The sequence below is a fragment of the Clupea harengus genome, chromosome 25 (assembly GCF_900700415.2).
Source record: "Clupea harengus chromosome 25, Ch_v2.0.2, whole genome shotgun sequence".
In the NCBI taxonomy this organism is placed as follows: Eukaryota; Metazoa; Chordata; class Actinopteri; order Clupeiformes; family Clupeidae; genus Clupea; species Clupea harengus.
The window spans coordinates 5,510,446-5,531,024 of record NC_045176.1 but is presented as its reverse complement, the minus strand read 5'-3'; the positions used below and the strand labels follow the sequence as shown (position 1 = coordinate 5,531,024).

The 20,579-nt window shown below is 44.7% G+C and overlaps 2 protein-coding genes across 2 annotated transcripts in view; both read right to left on the bottom strand.

Moving 5' to 3' along the window:
* The window catches only part of scp2a (sterol carrier protein 2a), a 107,300-nt gene that overhangs the window by 26,679 nt on the left and 60,042 nt on the right, over positions 1-20,579 (bottom strand).
* LOC116219630 (importin-13-like) lies at positions 1,006-8,509 on the bottom strand. The gene is made up of 11 exons (XM_031563269.2): positions 8,299-8,509; positions 7,429-7,554; positions 6,222-6,838; positions 5,838-5,978; positions 5,457-5,598; positions 4,762-4,928; positions 4,144-4,264; positions 3,728-3,875; positions 3,183-3,364; positions 1,347-1,373; positions 1,006-1,205 (listed from the first exon to the last, which is right to left on the bottom strand). The coding sequence occupies exons 1-11, from the start codon at positions 8,356-8,358 to the stop codon at positions 1,056-1,058; spliced, it is 1,881 nt and encodes a 626-aa protein (XP_031419129.1). The 5' UTR covers positions 8,359-8,509; the 3' UTR covers positions 1,006-1,055.

Sequence of the window (20,579 nt, the reverse complement as noted above, 5' to 3'; positions counted from 1 at the left end):
GGTAAGCAGTGCCGCCGCTCCCATAACGCACACTACGCGCTGTGCGTAGGGCACCAACTCCTGTGGGGGCACCAAAAAATAGGCAACTGAAAAATCATCATAGTTATAATAATTATAATGCCGATATTATTTCAGTATAGAAATATCAGGGACCTTTTAGGCATGTATATAAAAAAACAGGCAGAGCAAGAGATATATTTAATTGCTTAAAAAAACAGTTAAGTGTAATCTGTGCCTTGGAGACAAGCGCCTCTCAACTGCACTTGACTCCCTGCCACATAACTGCCCCAACTCAAATAGAGTATCTTAAATCATTTAAGTTCCAATTAAATTGGAAGCTTGCACATTGACTAGTGGTTGTTTTCATATTTCATATCAGCATTCTTTACACATAATGAGCTGGTGTTAATATGTGTGAATATGAACTCATGAATATGAATTCGTTCATACGAAATGTCACAGGCACCCATTATAATTGTAGAAGTTAAATCGAGGAGACTATAACATTAGCTAGATAACTAGCTATCATTTCATGCAAACGGAAATCTTCCATTTAAATCGTTTGTTATTAAAAGTTTCCTTAGCTAGCTAACCATAGCCTTAGCTAGATAACCAGAGCAACCAGGAATCACAACTTTAGCTGCAAAGAAATGGATCTGACAAGAGGTAAATAGCGCCCCCCCTTGACCCATCTAAAACAATGTTAAAACTGTGGCCAGGCAGTGAACTGCAACCAGTCTGAGTTACATAGGACGTTGAGACAGAGGCCCTGTTCGAAATGGGTTAAAATGCTGTTTAACGAATGACGTTCTGACTCTGATTCTGATCGGAATTGGGCAGCCTTGGTCTAATGCTATTTCAAGAAAACAACATGAAATTTGAGAGGGAGGTTAAGGGAGTTATGCTTAGGGCACCAAAATGGCTAGCAGCGGCACTGTTGCTACTCTCTCCCTTGATGCACCACTGAAAGTATAAAGCCTCGTCTTCTGATTGATCACCACCGCTGACTGAGTCCCCTTCTGTGTGGTAGTGAAAAGTACCACCACTCTCTAAGCTCAGGTTGACCGTACCGTCTCCTTTGTCAAATGCCCCAGCTGCTGGAGGTGAGGGCTGAGCAGGGGCAGCAGTTTGCCCAGGATCTGCTCTCCTGGCAGGGCCGAGATCAGGAACCCCAGGGCCTGCATGAGCCACATACACTGGGCACTCTGCAGACAACACCAACAGGGCTTTACACATACAGTAATGCACACAATGACATGTTCATGTTTGAGACTTTATATTAACGCTTTTACCCTTTAACGCTTTAATAGGGATATATATATTGTAGATATTAAAGATGGACTGACCTTGTGGATCTGTTTGACAAGAACATCCTGTGGAAAAAAAACAAGACTTTTCTTTTTCAAACGAATATTTTTTCATTCATGTTGTCACACCAAAACTGAAACTGAAAGCACATGGCGAAGATTATACAAAATTCAGAAGCTTGCCCTGTGCTTCAGGCATCACATCGTATACAATATGACCTCACCTGCGTGGCAGATCGTATACAATATGACCTCACCTGCGTGGCAGATCGTATACAATATAACCTCACCTGCGTGGCAGATCGTATACAATATGACCTCACCTGCGTGGCAGATCGTATACAATATGACCTCACCTGCGTGGCAGATCGTATACAATATAACCTCACCTGCGTGGCAGATCGTATACAATATGACCTCACCTGCGTGGCAGATCGTATACAATATGACCTCACCTGCGTGGCAGATCGTATACAATATGACCTCACCTGCGTGGCAGATCGTATACAATATGACCTCACCTGCGTGGCAGATCGTATACAATATGACCTCACCTGCGTGGCAGATCGTATACAATATGACCTCACCTGCGTGGCAGATCGTATACAATATGACCTCACCTGCGTGGCAGATCGTATACAATATGACCTCACCTGCGTGGCAGATCGTATACAATATGACCTCACCTGCGTGGCAGATCGTATACAATATGACCTCACCTGCGTGGCAGATCGTATACAATATGACCTCACCTGCGTGGCAGATCGTATACAATATGACCTCACCTGCGTGGCAGATCGTATACAATATGACCTCACCTGCGTGGCAGATCGTATACAATATGACCTCACCTGCGTGGCAGATCGTATACAATATGACCTCACCTGCGTGGCAGATCGTATACAATATGACCTCACCTGCGTGGCAGATCGTATACAATATGACCTCACCTGCGTGGCAGATCGTATACAATATGACCTCACCTGCGTGGCAGATCGTATACAATATGACCTCACCTGCGTGGCAGATCGTATACAATATGACCTCACCTGCGTGGCAGATCGTATACAATATGACCTCACCTGCGTGGCAGATCGTATACAATATGACCTCACCTGCGTGGCAGATCGTATACAATATGACCTCACCTGCGTGGCAGATCGTATACAATATGACCTCACCTGCGTGGCAGATCGTATACAATATGACCTCACCTGCGTGGCAGATCGTATACAATATGACCTCACCTGCGTGGCAGATCGTATACAATATGACCTCACCTGCGTGGCAGATCGTATACAATATGACCTCACCTGCGTGGCAGATCGTATACAATATGACCTCACCTGCGTGGCAGATCGTATACAATATGACCTCACCTGCGTGGCAGATCGTATACAATATGACCTCACCTGCGTGGCAGATCGTATACAATATGACCTCACCTGCGTGGCAGATCGTATACAATATGACCTCACCTGCGTGGCAGATCGTATACAATATGACCTCACCTGCGTGGCAGATCGTATACAATATGACCTCACCTGCGTGGCAGATCGTATACAATATGACCTCACCTGCGTGGGCAGATCGTATACAATATAACCTCACCTGCGTGGCAGATCGTATACAATATGACCTCACCTGCGTGGCAGATCGTATACAATATGACCTCACCTGCGTGGCAGATCGTATACAATATGACCTCACCTGCGTGGCAGATCGTATACAATATGACCTCACCTGCGTGGCAGATCGTATACAATATGACCTCACCTGCGTGGCAGATCGTATACAATATGACCTCACCTGCGTGGCAGATCGTATACAATATGACCTCACCTGCGTGGCAGATCGTATACAATATGACCTCACCTGCGTGGCCGCCAGGATGTTGTCGGCATGGGGCTGGAGGCTGAACCGGCACTCGCGGCAGATTCTCTTCAGGGCGGAGACGCTGGACACGGACAGGTCCGCATTGCTCAGGGCCTGGAGCACCACGGGCAGAATCCCCCCGAGCATGAGAGGGTGGTCTGCCAGCCACTCCCCCAGTGAGCCTGCAAAGCACAGGGGGGGAGTCAAAACACTCTGGCAGGTGGGCCTTAAAGGTACAGTCCGCAATTCTGGTGAAAGATTTTTGATTTATGAATTCAAAAGCCAATCAAATACACCCTTCCCTTCGGTGCTACTGCGGCAAACGTTGTCGGCTTGTCTGGAACACTGTATTGCTCGGTCTGAGCCACTTTGTTTGTTGCCCATTTATAGAGCCAGGACTGTGTACAAACACCTGAGTTTTTTTAGTGCACGCACAGAACTGGCAGCTAAAGGGCCGTGAGGAGTAATGCACTGAATCTGACAAACAGTGTATTGGATTTAAATCTATTTCAGTGATTCATGTAGAGCCAAAAGGAGAACGGTACCTATGGTGAACATGACTGTGTCTGCCAGCTCCACGTTGGTAACATTGATCAGGGGGATCAGGCCGATCAGTCCAGGGATGACATCAGAGTAACTGACGTCTACGGTCTCAGCAATGGACTGAAACCCAAACAGAAGTGCCTCTATATCCTCCACGAGAGACAGAAGATGGGGGAGAAAAAGGTTTATGATCAGTAAAGCCAGTTAGTTGGTCATCTATTCATTGCTTGGCTTGTAGTTCTAATCAGAGAGAGTGTGTGTGTGTGTTTGTGTTTGTGTGTGTGTGTGTGTGTGTGTGTGTGTGTGTGTGTGTGTTTGTGTTTGTGTGTGTGTGTGTGTGTGTGTGTGTGTGTGTGTGTGTGAGTGTGTACACTTGTTTATGTGTTGAGGTTGAGTGGAGGTTGTTTTCTTGACTGACCTGCCAGGCGGCTGTTCGTCCCGTGTCTGTCAGGAGTCGGCCAAGTCTGTCATAAAGGTTCCTAAGCAACTCAGGCCCCAGCAGATCATATACATACATCAGTGTGTCTGAGATGTCTACCCTAGGATGCAAAGATAGAACACAACTATGACAGACCTATCTATCTAGAGGTATTCAGAAGGGACTGGATTATTATAACACTATGGTTTGTTTATAACATCCTATCTTAAGATTTCTGTCAAATGTTTGTCTGTCAACATGAACATGTCTGTTCATATTTAAGACATTCATGATAGACTAATAAATATGATATTTACAACCAGTAATGAGCAGAGCTGGGGTTCTACTTAAGGGCTCTTCCTGTTAAAAGGGAGTTTTTTCCTTACCAAAGTTTTTTCCTTGCACTAGGGGGTTCAGGCTCTGGACTCTGTAAAGAACCTTCAGAAGATTCCAATTGGTTCATGGCGCTACATAACTATATTTTATTTTATTTTATTGTATTTAATTGAACTCATAATAGTAACATCAACATATGCATACCAGTTCCCCTGGATTTAAATAGTGAAATAGTGAGCCCCTAAATAACGTAACGCCTCTCAGCTTCAGAGTTCTGTGGACCTGTAGATTCTGAACTGCTCCTTGTCGTCAGAGGACCAAGAGGCGTATCCCTCATCGCTGGGAAAACGGGATTTGTGCAGGAGAACGTCGACCAGCTGGAAATACAGGGGCCTGTACACCTGGAGGTAAAGTGCCTGGCGATCTGCATCAAAGGACAGAATTTCGTCCTGAGAAGAGATGAGTGAAAAGAAGTCTCAGTACAACCTGCTGGCTATAGTTATTCCTCAGCATTTTTACCATACATAACATCTTTGATTTTTCTATGTGGTAAAAACTATTTCCACAGTGACTGCTTGGACAACTTAGACCTTTAAGACAAACAGCTGTGGAGATAGAGATGGCGTCACCTGCAGCGTGTACCAGAAGGTGAGTGTGAGAGAGAGATAGAGAGAGAGATGGCGTCACCTGCAGCGTGTACCAGAAGATGAGAGAGAGAGAGATAGCGTCACCTGCAGCGTGTACCAGAAGATGAGAGAGAGAGAGAGATAGCGTCACCTGTAGCGTGTACCAGAAGGTGAGTATGAGAGAGAGAGATGGTGGTTCACCTGTAGCGTGTACCAGAAGGTGAGTGTGAGAGAGTGAGAGATGGTGGTTCACCTGCAGTGTGTACCAGAAGGTGAGTATGAGAGAGAGATGGTGGTTCACCTGTAGCGTGTACCAGAAGGTGAGAGTGAGAGAGAGAGAGATAGCGTCACCTGCAGCGTGTACCAGAAGGTGAGAGTGAGAGAGCTGCTGGTCTCATCTACAGGATAGTGCCCAGGGATGCCGGTGCAGTACAGGATCATGTTGACCAAGGCCTGAAAATCCTGCCACTGGTCCACATGTTCCAGAAGGGTCCTGTCGAGCGGAGTGGAAGACAACACAAACAGCAGACAGGTGAGATGGGTAGCGGTAGCATGCCATGCTACATTAGTTAGCCACCCCGGTGGAGTACAGAGGTGTGTTCACTAGCTCATCGTGTACAGGTAAGAACCCGCTCATTTGCTTCATATCGCCCAAAGGTGGCGTTCTGTTCTTAGACACTTCACGAGAACATGCTGTTCCGCAAGGCAGAGCCGGCACTGCTAGCACCGTACCTGCAGTGTGTCTCCCCAAGAGCGACCGCGATCCTGCAGATGCCGTGAGAGGTCTCCATGTCGCCCGTCTCCACAGCCTTCCTCAGCTGATCCTGCAGGCCTAGAACTTGAGGCATCAACTTAACCAAGGTGTCGGCAAACCTGTCGGGCCCATTGGAAATTGTTTATTTATTTACACAAATATTAAAAATGACTATTCAAAGTCAAGTACATAACATTCTTCATTTTAGTCTTCAACGACACACAGTGGGTATATTTTTGCATAGTAATGCCTCTATCAATGACACTATCAATAATTGTAAGGATTATAACCAGTTACTCGTTAACTGAATGTAATCCTTTCAGGAACACACCGAAATGTCTCAACAGCCTTACACCCCTCACCTGTGGCTGTCTGGCTGGGAGATGGTGCTCACTATAGTCTCCACTGCCGTGTCAAACAGCTCTGGGTCTGCCAGCGTGGAGAAGCTGTCCTGCAGCAGCCCCTCGCTGTCCCCCAGGGAGACGTCCAGAGCCATCCAGGAGGCCAGGCACCGCAGCACCCTCATCTTCACCTGGGCCGGGGAGTCGGCCTGCCTCAGCAGCTGTTGCAGCAGGGGGCAGACAGTACTCCACTGCCTAGCCAGGGCGGTCCGCAGCTGGGTGCGGCGTGCGGCTGGCATCTTGCTGTTCTGGAACTCCTCCGGGAGCACGGCTAGGAGCTCCAGCACAGCCAGGCAGCGGACGCGCCCGTCGGCCCCGGTGATGGCCTGTCCGCTCTGGAACTCCCGAAGCAGGTCGGGCACGGCGGTGGGCCACGTGTTTGGCATGAGGTGGAGGACCAGGGAGGCCAGGGCCACACACAGCCTCGTCAGCACCATCTTGGGGCCACTGGCGAAATGGCCGACCTGGGAGATGAGCTGGGTCTTGAGGGAGCCGTGTTGCTCTGTGGGGAGGTCACTCCAGCTCCTGGAGATTTTGGCATACAGCGTGCTTGCTCCGAAAAACTGGACCTCTGGGACCTGAGGAGAACCGGGACAGTTGCCAGGCAACACAGTGTTGGACACCCTAATCTTTCCACTTTTGATTCTATGGTCCCATTATGGTATTGATTCTATGGTACCATTCCTGATGGCTGCAGTGTTCAGTTCCCCTCCCTGTCACTCGGCCCACCCAGTCAACCACATGTACAGACCACTGTTGCTGTGCTGTTGTGTGTGCTGTTGTGTGTGCTGTTGTGTGTGCTGTTGTGTGTGCAGTTATGTGTGCTGTTGTGTGTGCAGTTATGTGTGCTGTTGTGTGTGCTGTTATGTGTGCTGTTATGTGTGCGGTTGTGTGTGCTGTTGTGTGTGCTGTTGTGTGTGCAGTTGTGTGTGCAGTTGTGTGTGCAGTTGTGTGTGCTGTTGTGTGTGCAGTTGTGTGTGCAGTTGTGTGTGCTGTTGTGTGTGCTGTTGCGGTGCTGTTGTGTGTGCTGTTGTGTGTGCTGTTGTGTGTGCTGTTGGGGTGCTGTTGTGTGTGCAGTTGTGTGTGCTGTTGTGTGTGCTGTTGTGTGTGCTGTTGTTTGTGCTGTTGCGGTGCTGTTGTGTGTGCTGTTGTGTGTGCAGTTGGATACCTTGTCCCGGCTCAGGAGGACCCAGCAGAAGTGCCAGGCTTGTGGAGACATCTGCGCCTGAGTCAGCCACTTCTGAGCGACGCTCTTCTGGGCCATGTCAGGATCATAGTACAACTGATGGAGAGCCTGAGCAATGGGAAATGTGAAGAGAGTGATTAGGATCCGACGGACAAAACACACACACACACACACACACACACACAGGTAAAGAGAGATATAGAGAGAGAGAGAGAGAGAGAGAGAGAGAGATTTTTATTTTGCAAGTTTACTTGCTGTGGTGGTGGTTAGTATGACCAAACTGATTTGATTTAGGCATATTATTTTAAGGAACAAACATCAGGGACTCAGTGGGCTATTCCATTGCTCAGATTGTTTCCACAACTGTTAAAAGTCTTGAGGTTGCCAACAGCAACAACCTTCACAGAACCACATGGCACATTTTATAATTATAGCATAGCTTACAAAGATATCAGATTACAATCCCACTGCCTCCTCAACTCTAGCTGAGCTTTTTGCTGGGCACAGTCATTGGAATTTCATTTGTCAGTTGGACAATAATTCACTGTTGGAGCAGATGTCCCAACATTTTTTCAACCTAAACTAATACAGTGTTATACTATATACAACAGCCTACCAAGAGTGGCATATAACCTCCTGAAATGCAATGTTTCCTTTGATTATTTTGAGTATTCAAAGTATGGTTAGTCCTAGCATATTTAATATTCTTTTTGGCCTTAAGTTAGAACATTTTAACTCTAATCCTCTGTAGTACATAAGGATATGGTTCATATAGTGATGCCAAGAACATTGCACTGTAAGAATAAGAACATTGCACTGTATGAAAAAGACAAAATGAGTGCATGGACTTACCCTCTCCACGGCTTCAACGGTGAACTCAGCGCCAGACGCCTGAGCTGAGCTGGACTCCATATTAACTCAGTTTACTAAAGGAGTACGGACTAGCTCAAAATAATCGATTACTGGAGTGTCAGGGCGTGAAGACCAGATACATCGTTAACATAATTTTCGGAGCCTGTCCGTGCGCATGAGCAGCGTCCTCTCGACTTTCAATCGGACCTTCTCTAAAGAAAGCGACCAGACAGTCTGTATCTTGACATGTAGCCCCGCCTACCAATACCAGAGCACACGTGAAGACTTGACAGCTGACACATCGCTCGGAGAACAGACGCGAGTATACGCGAGAGCATCGACCTACTGTTCAGGCTTCCGTACGAGCAAACGAACAAAGGAGTGGATGATATTGTATTCAGTTGCAGGTTCTGCTCTTTGGTTGAGAGAAATTTCTTGTTTCTTTGTTCGATTTCGGATCCAAGGCCTCTCTGAGTGTGAGAGCACACAGTGGCACCCCTCCCCTTCTTTGCCTAGACCCCGTGTGTATTTTTAGAGATGATGTTCCCCGTCAAGTAACGTAACGGAAAGAAAACCTCTCCGCTGAAGAGTGAGCAAGCCGACAGATGAACCGCCGTCTCCGCCTAGAAAAAAAACAGCCACGAACATGAAAACTATAAGTTATATTTTTACGGGTGCTCTGGTGATTCTATTCAATCCAGCCAAATTGACAGGTAAGGCCCTCCGAAGATGTAGGCTATTCCGTCGCTTATCTGGCATAATGCAGTGATAGTTTACATTGTATCTACGTCCTTTAACTGTTATGGAATAAGGCGTAAATTTAGCACATCATCTCTTCCAGTACGAGTCAGTGGAGTGATTATCTGAGGTGGGTGGATAACGGGATGAATGTGATAACTCTCTTAAACTGTGGAAATCAAGGCGCACAAATCATTATTGCTTACGCAATGATCATTAAGTTTGATTAGGCATGGCCTATTCTGCCGACCTATCCTTTTAAAGATCATTGCATCCATAGTTTATATATCAACACCTGGCTGTTTCATGTGACAAGTCGTGCTGTATACTTGCTGTTCGTAGGCTACAAGATGTTTAATATGGCGTACAATGCAATTTATTACACAGTCTTAAGTATTTATTACAAAGTAGATATATGCTCCCAATACAAATGCACAAAAGTGTCCAAAAGTGAAACTGTATTTGTTCAACTTGATTTAAAGGTGTAAGCCTTAAATGAAGAGGCAGACAGCAGAGTAAAGTCTTTGTTCCATTTATTCTTTTGAATAACAAATGTATTCTTGGAAACACAGATATAGCCAACCCATTAGGCTAAATCCAATTTTTTCTTAGATCGTTTCATTTGTTCATTTGGAATATGACCTAATTTGAGTTTCAGAGATACTGAAGCTAAATAAACAGATATTCCCAAGGGTAGACAAAATCTGGGCCCGAACTCCATCTTTGTTTCTCATGGGAACAAATATACACGCCTGTTGTTTTGTTTGTTCTTTTAAATCCACAGAGATGCTTAAATGTCAGAGGCACTTGCACTCTAGTGGTCCTTTAAACTGCTGTTTGTGGTTGGCTACCCTGAATTATACATTAGTCTTCACAATCAGATCAGACCAGTCGATCTACAGGCAGTACTCCCCCTCATACCTTTGTGAAAATGCTTTGCAGTTTTAACAGAGTGAGATTAGTAGTGCCATTTTTGAATATCCAATGGTTCTGTGTATCTTGATGGCTTTGTTCCAAGCATTTCTTCTCTTGTTTATTTTTTGTTGGCAAATGTAAACAAAGGGCTTGAAACTAGGATAGGATGCACCCAGTGCATTTGAATATTAAGCATGACTTCACGGTTTGGCTTTTTGGTCCTGTTCTAGATCTAGAAGAACTCTTAATCAAAAAACACATGCCAGTGGAACGGTAAATCTTTTTTTTACCTCTCAGGGATTTCTTTTAAAATTGGACCCTTTATATGTATGTTCAGTAGGAAGGAATGGTGATATTGATTTAAACAATCACATTCCTCCCACTTGCAATGAACACACATTATGCTGTGAGGTTTAGTGATGTTTCAATAACAGAGGCAGTAGTCTATAGGGATTGTGGAGCTAAAAGTCTGCTATAACACTGTAATAAATGTGCGTTTTACCCTTATCGAGCAGGACAACTCTTCTATGAATGTCAGAGTGTAGCGAAGCTCTGGAATAATCACAACCACAATGGTGTGTGGTAAAAATAGCCATCTTTATTAATTCATCTAATGTCTACACAGGTTATATGAAAAGGTAGAGAGGGTTAACACCAGCCACACCATGATAAACCAGACTTCCATTACGTTGAAATCTACTACACACAGGGCCATACTCCAGCTTAAGGCACGCAACCTGAACACGGCACCACGCCACCTGAACACGGCACCACGCCACCTGAACACGGCACCACGCCACCTGAACACGGCACCACACCACCTGAACACGGCACCACGCCACCTGAACACGGCACGCTGACACCCTCTGAACCGGAGGCACTGCAAGCCATTACTCATAGCATCACTGAATACGCACTGCCATCTACATCCCTCAGCGCTAAAGCCAACCCATCTATATGAGTTACCCTGTATCACCTTCCCCGGCTGATAAAACCCACACAACCCTACCTACACATACATACAAAAACACATGCCAAGTTTAAAAGGATACACTTAAACACTTAAAAGGATACACTTCAACACTTAAAAGGATACACTTCAACACTTAAAAGGATACACCTCACTTGCCCACTTGGCAAGACCCTCCCCTGGGGTCTGAATTTAAGACGCCGTCCAACACCCCGGGGAAATGGTTCGCTGGACAACGTGGAAGGATTTAGTCAGCTGTCGGTGTTTCACCCCACAGTAGGAGGCAACACACAGGGCCACTGCACTCTCCTTTAGCCCCAGGGCTGACTGTCTACTCAGGGCCACTGCACTCTCCTTTAGCCCCAGGGCTGACTGTCTACAGAAGGCCACTGCACTCTCCTTTAGCCCCAGGGCTGACTGTCTACAGAAGGCCACTGCACTCTCCTTTAGTCCCAGGGCTGACTGTCTACAACCCCTCCCCACCTAACGCCGCTACAGCTAACCCCATATTATCTCTATCTTCATCTTCAGCAGCAGCAGAAGCAAATGCGATGACCCCCTCCCTCCCCAAAAGAGGGTGGAGCCACAGCAGAGAGGTGCTCTCTCCCTAATGCAGTCTTTTGTCTCCTCAGAGTCTCTCCTGCGCTTCCAATCAGTCACACATTCAGTCAGTTCAAGCAATCCATGAGTCCAAGCTCATTCACTGATGAGTGCCCCCCCCCCCCCCCCCCCCCCCCCCCCAACCACACACCCACCTCCACTGCCGCCATCAATATCACAATACTATGAATTATGGGAGTTTGGTTCCACCTTCCTTTGCTTGCTGAGTTGTTCATTGCTAACACTGCGGCCCGTTTGTTTCCTCCGCAGGTCAGACCACTGATCCACTGCGCACCGAGCCTCCCACTGTCCAGGCGGATGTGGGAGCTCCCGTCTCCATCTCTACCTTTTCCTCCAGACCCACAGCGACATCTGGAGAGGCAGCCTCATCTAATCCTCCACCTCAAGAGAACACCTCCCCTCCCGCTGCCACTCTCCCCTCTCCGTCAGAGCCCACCCGCGCCAGTGCTTCATCAGAGCCCACCCGTGCCAGTGCTTCATCAGAGCCCACCCGTGCCAGTGCTTCATCAGAGCCCACCCGCGTCAGTGCTTCGTCACCAGAACTTGGCACTGTCTCTGTAGGATGGAGAGACACGACTGCTCTCCATATGACAACCCCCCTCCCCACGCTCCCAGTGCCTCCACAGAATGACACCCTCAGCCCTAAGCCATTCTCCTTCACAGGTACAGTGTGAGAGAGGTAGTGGCAGCCAGCATGTGTGGACTATGTCTTTGGGTCTGTGGCATGGATGTACGTAGTGCACCTGGGGAAAACTAGTCATGTCCTAAATAAAAAATGAAAAGGTTAATAAATATTATAAGTCAACAGACGCATAAATGAAAACAAATGAAACCATTCATAATATAACATTTGACAATATTACTCTGTAATATCGAGGAAAACACACACACAAATACACACAATGTAATGGTGTGATTGGTTATATGCATACAATATTATTAAAAAACAAGAATTCATTTAAATGATATAGAATGCAATTATTAATATTAATTTATTATGTGTCTATTATCTGAACTGTCTAAACCATGATATACTTAGTTTACCTTTTGCTGTAGCTGTGTGTAGATACTGCCCCTGTGTTTGTAAATACAGACGCTCGGCGTTACGCCGCCTTCATACCACTGGCATACCTACGTCTATATTTAGCTCAGCTGAAGCTCTGACCTCTTGATTTATTTCTCTCACTGGGATGGGCAATGGTGTCATCCTACCATTAATTGGCTTCAAACCACTACCAGGAAATTAGGTTGGAAACACTCATAGAATTAGGCAGTCAAACACTTTCAGAATCATGTTGTGTGCTCCAACACAATTTCTTTTCACAACTGTAAGTTACGATTGTGCATATTACACAAACCTTGGGTTAGGGCTATGCGTATAACTTTTGTTTTCACACTGTCTGCATTGAATTGCTTGTTTATAGCTTAAATTCTCTTCTGCCCCCTTCCTCCTTATATATCCTTTTATTACTGTACATTAAAATTGTGTTTTTCTTACCTCAAGTTTCCTATCCCTTTTTTTTCAAGTTTCCATTCTTTTTACCTTTTTTCTCTCCCAGCATCCACTGCTGTTGCCACATCACTTCCCCCAGGAACGGGCACCGCCCCCCTAGAGCCAATCACGACCCCTGCAGCATCAACTCATCAGACTGATAGTGATCTCCTGAACACAGGCACCTTGACCCCTGCAGCATCAACTCATCAGACTGATAGTGGTCTCCTGAACACAGGCACCTTGACGCCTGCCCTAGTGGCCACCCAGATCATACCTCAATCTACCCTTATCCCCGTATCCACACAGACACCCAACAATCACCCCCTGAATCAGTACCTGAAGAAGACAACTCTGAAAATGACCTCCCTCCCACCAACCCTACTCAAGGGCTCCTCACGTCAGAGGCCCCCCAAACACCTGTTCAACTCTCTGTGGCCCCAGCCAAACAGGATGACCCTCCACAGTTGGATGTTGGTGATGAGGGTGAGTGTTCATTAAAGCCAAACACAGAAGTAGTTCAAAGTGAGATTAAATAGACATTGGCTTGCGGTAAGGCAAGATAGCTTGCAATAAGTTGAGTCTACACCTTGAAGACAAGCCTCAAACCTCATTGCATGGTAGAGGTGGCAAAACATGTCTTGTGTCATGTGAAGATTGTGTCCAGAAAATGATATTATATGACAGCTTTTGCACCTTTCCTCCTCATCCAGACGCCCCACGTGACGGTCACCCTCCTGCCTCCCCACTGGACCCCATCCTTACAGGGCTGGTGTCCATCTTCATCGTCTGCACCGCGATAGCTTCTCGTCCTGCTCTTCCTCAAATTTCGCCATCCGCCATGAGCACCCCGAGTTTCATCGACTTCAGGATCTCCCGATGGTGAGTTTAGGAAGATGGCCGTTGCTTCTGGTAGTGTTTCCCTGTTGATCCTTATCTTAGCACATCTACAAAGCTGACCCAACACATACAGGCTTTTTTTGGTGCCAGTTGTGAAGCCCACAATGAACTCCCGCAAGATTTAAACTGATAACTAGTGTGTGTGCAAAATGTAACCATTTTCATTGTGGTTTCTTTTTTTATTATTTATTTGTTTTACAAAATTGAAGGTCCACTTCAGCATGTGTCTTTCTATTTGTATGCCCACAGGATGACCTGCTGGAGGACACCCTCTTTCAGATACAGTATTAGCCAGCCAGTATACCTCAAGTCCAGCATTAACAGATAGTCCCACGCTGGAAAACCACTGCCATTGATGGTTCCTCTTGCCTTTTGATTAACGAGGACCTCTCCCTAACAGATTGGACTTCTCTACTTCACCTCGTCATCCTCACCACTATTGCTAGACACAGCATCATGTTATAAATAGCATCCTCATGTTTTTGAAGAGAATGTGATCCAAAGGGTCAAGCACTTAGCCGAGGCTTTCCTTTTATTGTGGTACCTTGAGTGGTTGAGCTCATATTTAGCCAGGTGAGATTGAATCATCAATGGGAATTGTCTGACTGAAAATGTAGCCAGGGAGTAAAACATTGTGGAAGAGATGATGCTGGTCATTATGTTATTTTTATCTTGAGATGAAACATTGATGTGTAAATGGTTGCTAATATACACTAGGATTGTGATGTTGTTTTTTTGTGCTTTTGATGTGGCTGTGTATGAATAATGGTGTTCCGAAATCTGTTTCTTCACTTTATTGGTAACTATGATAATGTGGGATTGATGTGTGTTTAAATTTGCTTGATACGTCAGTCATACAGTATTTGTGCTGTTGTGATGACTTATCCAATTCCAGAGTCATAAAAGGCCTAGTGTCCGATTGAATGAAATGTGTTTAGTTAACTTTGGTTAACAGCTAGCACATCCTTAAAATCTCTGGAAGAGGCTGCAGTTCTATTATTGATCAGGCGTGCTATCAAAGTGGTCTCAGGTCCGTTGCCTGTATCAGGTTGTCAGGGAAGGCTTGTTACCACGACAGACATCCAGAGACATCAGCGCTCCAGTCAACATATTGTTGAATCCCCCAGCATAATTTCTCAAAACATTTTCCATTACATGTGTACCGCTGTTTTTCATCTTTACTTTACCTGTGCATCAGCAGTGCTAGCCCAACTGCAGTGCTAGCCTATCTGCTGTGCTAGCCTATCTGCAGTGCTAGCCTATCTGCTGTGCTAGCCCATCTGCAGTGCTAGCCTATCTGCTGTGCTAGCCCATCTGCAGTGCTAGCCCATCTGCAGTGCTAGCCTATCTGCTGTGCTAGCCCATCTGCTGTGCTAGCCCATTTGCAGTGCTAGCCTATCTGCTGTGCTAGCCTATCTGCAGTGCTAGCCTATCTGCAGTGCTAGCCCATCTGCAGTGCTAGCCCATCTGCTGTGCTAGCCCATCTGCAGTGCTAGCCCATCTGCTGTGCTAGCCCATCTGCAGTGCTAGCCCATCTGCAGTGCTAGCCTATCTGCTGTGCTAGCCCATCTGCTGTGCTAGCCCATTTGCAGTGCTAGCCTATCTGCTGTGCTAGCCCATCTGCAGTGCTAGCCCATCTGCTGTGCTAGCCCATCTGCAGTGCTAGCCCATCTGCAGTGCTAGCCTATCTGCTGTGCTAGCCCATCTGCAGTGCTAGCCTATCTGCTGTGCTAGCCCATCTGCAGTGCTAGCCCATCTGCATTCCATTCACTACATTGGTTAATAAAATCTAGCACATTAGTATCTTTGGTCAAATCTCCAGCACACAGATGACACCAGAAGGCCTCACCTCCAAGGCTCACACCATTTACTTTGACAGCAACTTTCAGTCAGAATCCTAAAAAAAGAATCAAGTCTCAGTGAAATAAACGGTAAAGCAAGGACAGACCAAGTGCCACGTGTGTAATTTCGGTCCTTGTATCTGAAACGGTTCGGTGTTAGCTGTCTCACTGATCAGGTATGGAGAATTTGCAACAGTTGAAACATTTGAAGGCATTTCCCAGGCAATAGTTATGGACTGATAAAACATACAAGGACACAAGGAAGACAAGGTTCTAATTAAGATGTTCTGTATATTGAGTTGTTCAACTGCGTTCTGTGTTGCAGCTGTTGGTTGTTTGATACATCAGGTTACCTATAAATATACTAAATGCAGCATATTTTTGTATAGTTTCATTGATACCTTATGGAATTATCTATATTTGTCAAAATTGTTTGGTCTGTTTTGGGATGCACAGAATGTCCTAAAAATGAACCATTATTAAATATGTTGCCTTAGGCTAACTCTGCCTTGACTCCCATCTCATGAAAGAAATAAAACAACACAAATGTTTTCAAAATGTGCTGTACACAAGTCATGTATGCTTGTCGCAGGTGACAAGTGCGAACAAGTGGTTCAATGTAAAATATGTTGCACATTTGAGAAAATATTGTATAAAAGCTCAAGTTTAGAACTGTGTTTATAATAAAATGATTCTAAATTATTCTGGGATTGTTTTTGAATGTGTCACCATGTGTTGGACTAATGTACAGTCCAAGTAAAGTATTATTAAAAATACAGGGTATTACTTGAAGCAAATTAAAATATGACATTTCATCATCTTGTTCATGGGACAAGATAAATGTATGTCAAATGAGCAACAACATTTTCTAAATAGATATGAGGTACAACACCGATCTGGTCAGATTGTGCATGTTACTTTGTAAAGGTTTCAACAGACTTCCAACAGTTTTTAATAATAAGCTACCAACAACAGGACAACCCATGTTCATTTTGGTGATACAGAAAACAATAGATAAAATGATATGAATGCATAGACAATATTTAATTACTTTGGTATGGTACAAAATAATGTTTGGTGTGTATGGACACAAATCTTTCTGTTTGTACACATACAGTAAGAAGGTTTAAAGAAAACTAACTGTATAAAATGCAAAAAATGTATACAAAAACTATAGTTAGACATCAGGGTAACACTAAAAGTAAAATCGATTCATGCCTAACTTTGAAAGCTGTACCTTTACACTGGTAAAATGCAAATATACTATTCAATTCAATTTAACACAACTATACGAATGTAGTATAAAATACACAATGACAGGCAACAGAATGCACAATGAATACTGCTGATGATCACTACATTCATCTTGCTTTGATAAATATTTGAACAGGTTGAATATACGGTATTTAAAAAGCATCAAAATAAATATCAATTAATGAGGGTATGTAATTGCCTCTGTAATTAAATATTATAAATATTAAATATTATAAAACTATATGAGAGTAAATAAATCCCAACTTCAACTGGCACAAATGAATCTAATAATAGTTTAGATATAAACATGGATGAGAAGCGGGTGACAGTGAGCAGGTTAACAGTGTGTTTAGCATTGTAGCTCAACAGTCATCAAAACTGATAGGCATCATGTCTACACAATATAATATATATACAAAACATACTTATAATATAGTGTATCTGAAACGCTGTTATCCTACTTGATTAAACAGAGGTCCACGTGAAACAAAAATCTCTCCATATGGCTCGTCCTGGTGCACCATGAGACTCTTCCGGAACACATTCTCTGTAAAAGGCCACATAAATGTAATTAATGTATTCATTTGGGTATCTTTTTATTAGTTTTATAGACTAGAACATCCCTTAAAAGATTTGTGAGATTCTTCTAATGCGGATCCACTTTGTAAATGAAAAACACCATTCAGTGATTTTTCCTATTGTTGACAACCAAGTGTCATTAGATTGATTCTTAATCATATTATTGTATTGTATTATTATTTTAATATCCTGCCACTGGTAGGGAGTTCAGATTCAGAAAATGAATGTGCTGCCATATTCTTGCATGTTCATGAGCCATCCTATACTCATCAGTTCTACCTGGTTGAAGTACTGCACTAATAAGCACTTTCAAATCCCTAGGTAGAAATTTTACTTTTTAATCTAGAAACGAATCTCTGTCAGTCTTCTCATCCTTCCTTCCCCACCCTAGCCATCAGATGGGTCTGTCAGATGGTGCTGCCAGACTACCGTTCAGCCCAGTTTTAGCCAGGTTGATTGTCTGGAAACGCTCACCTGACAAGAGTTGTGTATTCCTATACCTATATATCTATTCAATCCCTATTATTTAAAATAACACTCATTCAGGACACCTGTAACACCCAAACAATTCCAAGTCAAGCATGTTTAGACCGCAATGAATACGTGAAATAGTATATCGGTGTATCCTTTCCACTCACCTAAAAGACTCCAGAAAGAGCAGGCGACTGTTGTACGGCTCGATGTTGGGGGCAGCAAAGAGTGAAATGTCACTTCGTCCTGCGTCTGCAGAGGTTGGAAAAAAACCCTGAAGAGGAAGAGATACAATATTACAGATGGCCTTCTACAAACACACACTGCATCAGAAGTGATGACAAGAACTGTGAAAACCAGGGCTCTGTGCACCACTGAGATCTGAGTCACTGATGCTGAGGCCTGCACATATGTGCACAGAACTGGGTTGGTGCTCTTCTGAAAACAAATGCATTCCATTTAGATTCCCAGTTTCACAGAACTGGACTGGCGCTCGTACCTCCAATCATCCTGTGGCGTTCCGAGTTGTGCTTGTAAAGGCTCTGGAATTTCTTCAGGAATGTCTTCCAGTCGACCAAGTGAAGGCTGAGGAGGAGACCTCCGAACACAAACAAAATGCACGGTAATATATCACACACAACAATGACAACAACAGGATACTAAATAACAATTCAATTCAATTCCATTTTTATTTATATAGCGCCAAAACAATACAATTGTCTCAAGATGCTTTAAACGCTATAATAAGGCTCAGACAAAGTTTTATTTAATTTGATTTGAGAGCTGGGCTCATTTTGAACAACACAAACTTCTAATATGGCTCCACTATCAGCTACCCATCTCATCTCACATCAGTCTCCCTGTGACTAGGAGTCTGAGGTACAATATGCTGCCCCTGCTGTTCATGTGAAGAAGTTTTTTTCCTCATACTCTCTTTTTTCTGAGCTCAGCACACACACACACACACACACACACACACACACACACACACACACACACACACACACACACACACACACACACACACTCACACACACACACACACACACACTCACCTTGAGAGCTCAGCAGGTTCCAGGCTCGGCGGTGTTCCAGGAATGTCTTTGTCAGACAACTCCAGAGAGAGACCTGAAACAACTGTTGCCGCCACATACTCATTCAGTACAAGTCAGCACTGATTATTCTTTACAACAGAACATGCTCGGCCTATTTAAACGTTTCACGGTTCATGCTTCACATTCTCTTTCCAGGGGACAAAATAATGTAAATCTCTATGTAGTGATTGAAGTGACCACATTAAGTCTGTAATGAGAACCCTGTCAGGATCTCACCTGATTCCTCCCGAGACAAGGAGTGCTCCAGGCCTCTGGGGATCTATATTCGGAAACAAGCTGTGAGTTTCGGAGGCGTTGATTTGAGTAACTACAGAAGAAGGAACTACAGAAGAAGAACTACAGGAGATTGAGTAGTTCCTACAGTAGGAACTACACAAGATATTCACTGCACCGTTGATCTTGCACCTGGGATAGAAAAACACTTTACAATATGGCCGTGTTTGAAAAACCTTAACACAGGGCCCGTGTGTCAAAACAGAGTGTAAGCCAGAGTATGGGCTTTTCCAAAATACTCATCTGTGATTTATAATATCTGAATCAAACTTCATTCAATGGAGATAGCCACTGACCCTATTGGTAGACAATACATGCCCCCTTGGCCTGACCCCCCTGGGAAATGGAATGACAGCACACTGGGTTAGGTGTAGTCACCTCTGGGTGTGACAGGGAGGTTTCCTTGGAGCTCAGCTCCTTCTCGATCGCCATCTCCAGAGCGTCCGTCTCCCTCTCCCCCTCTGCTCTCCCCTCCTCCTCCATCTCCATCCTCCTCAGCTCCCTCTCCTCCTCTTCCTCCTCTGAGGTCTCGGCCGCCACCTGTCCCCGAGCGAGGATCACAGGGGTGAAAGCCGCTCCACGTTTCCATATCTCAAGGATGTCTGGAGGCAGGTCTGTGTGAGTGGAAGGTGTGGCAGTGATTCAAAACAGTACGTCACCAGCTGGGGAAAACAATGCCATAGCAACCACTAGAACTGTTGTTATTGACAACAGCTGGTTGTCATCTTCTGAGGGTGTTAGAGGAAAACTGTTTTTTTTATTTGTTTGTGGGGAGTGTGTTTCTGAAAATGTAAAGCATTCTCTTTCATACTGTGACTTTGTAACGGAAGGCCTTAGGACCATTTCAATGTTTTTTGTCTTCAGATGAATATGTTAATATACGAGACCAAAACTGCAGGGGCACGCACATTGCAAACCTGTATGAGTTGGTTGTTTTGTGCATATGTAACCTATGTAGACACACGTGAAGGGTTTTGGTGAATATCACTTCAGCCAAATCACTCATAATCCACTGCAGTGTAGCCCATTACATTTGCCATTATTTACACGGTAAATATGTGCCATTATTTACACGGTGAATATGTGCCATTATTTACATGGTGAATACCGTA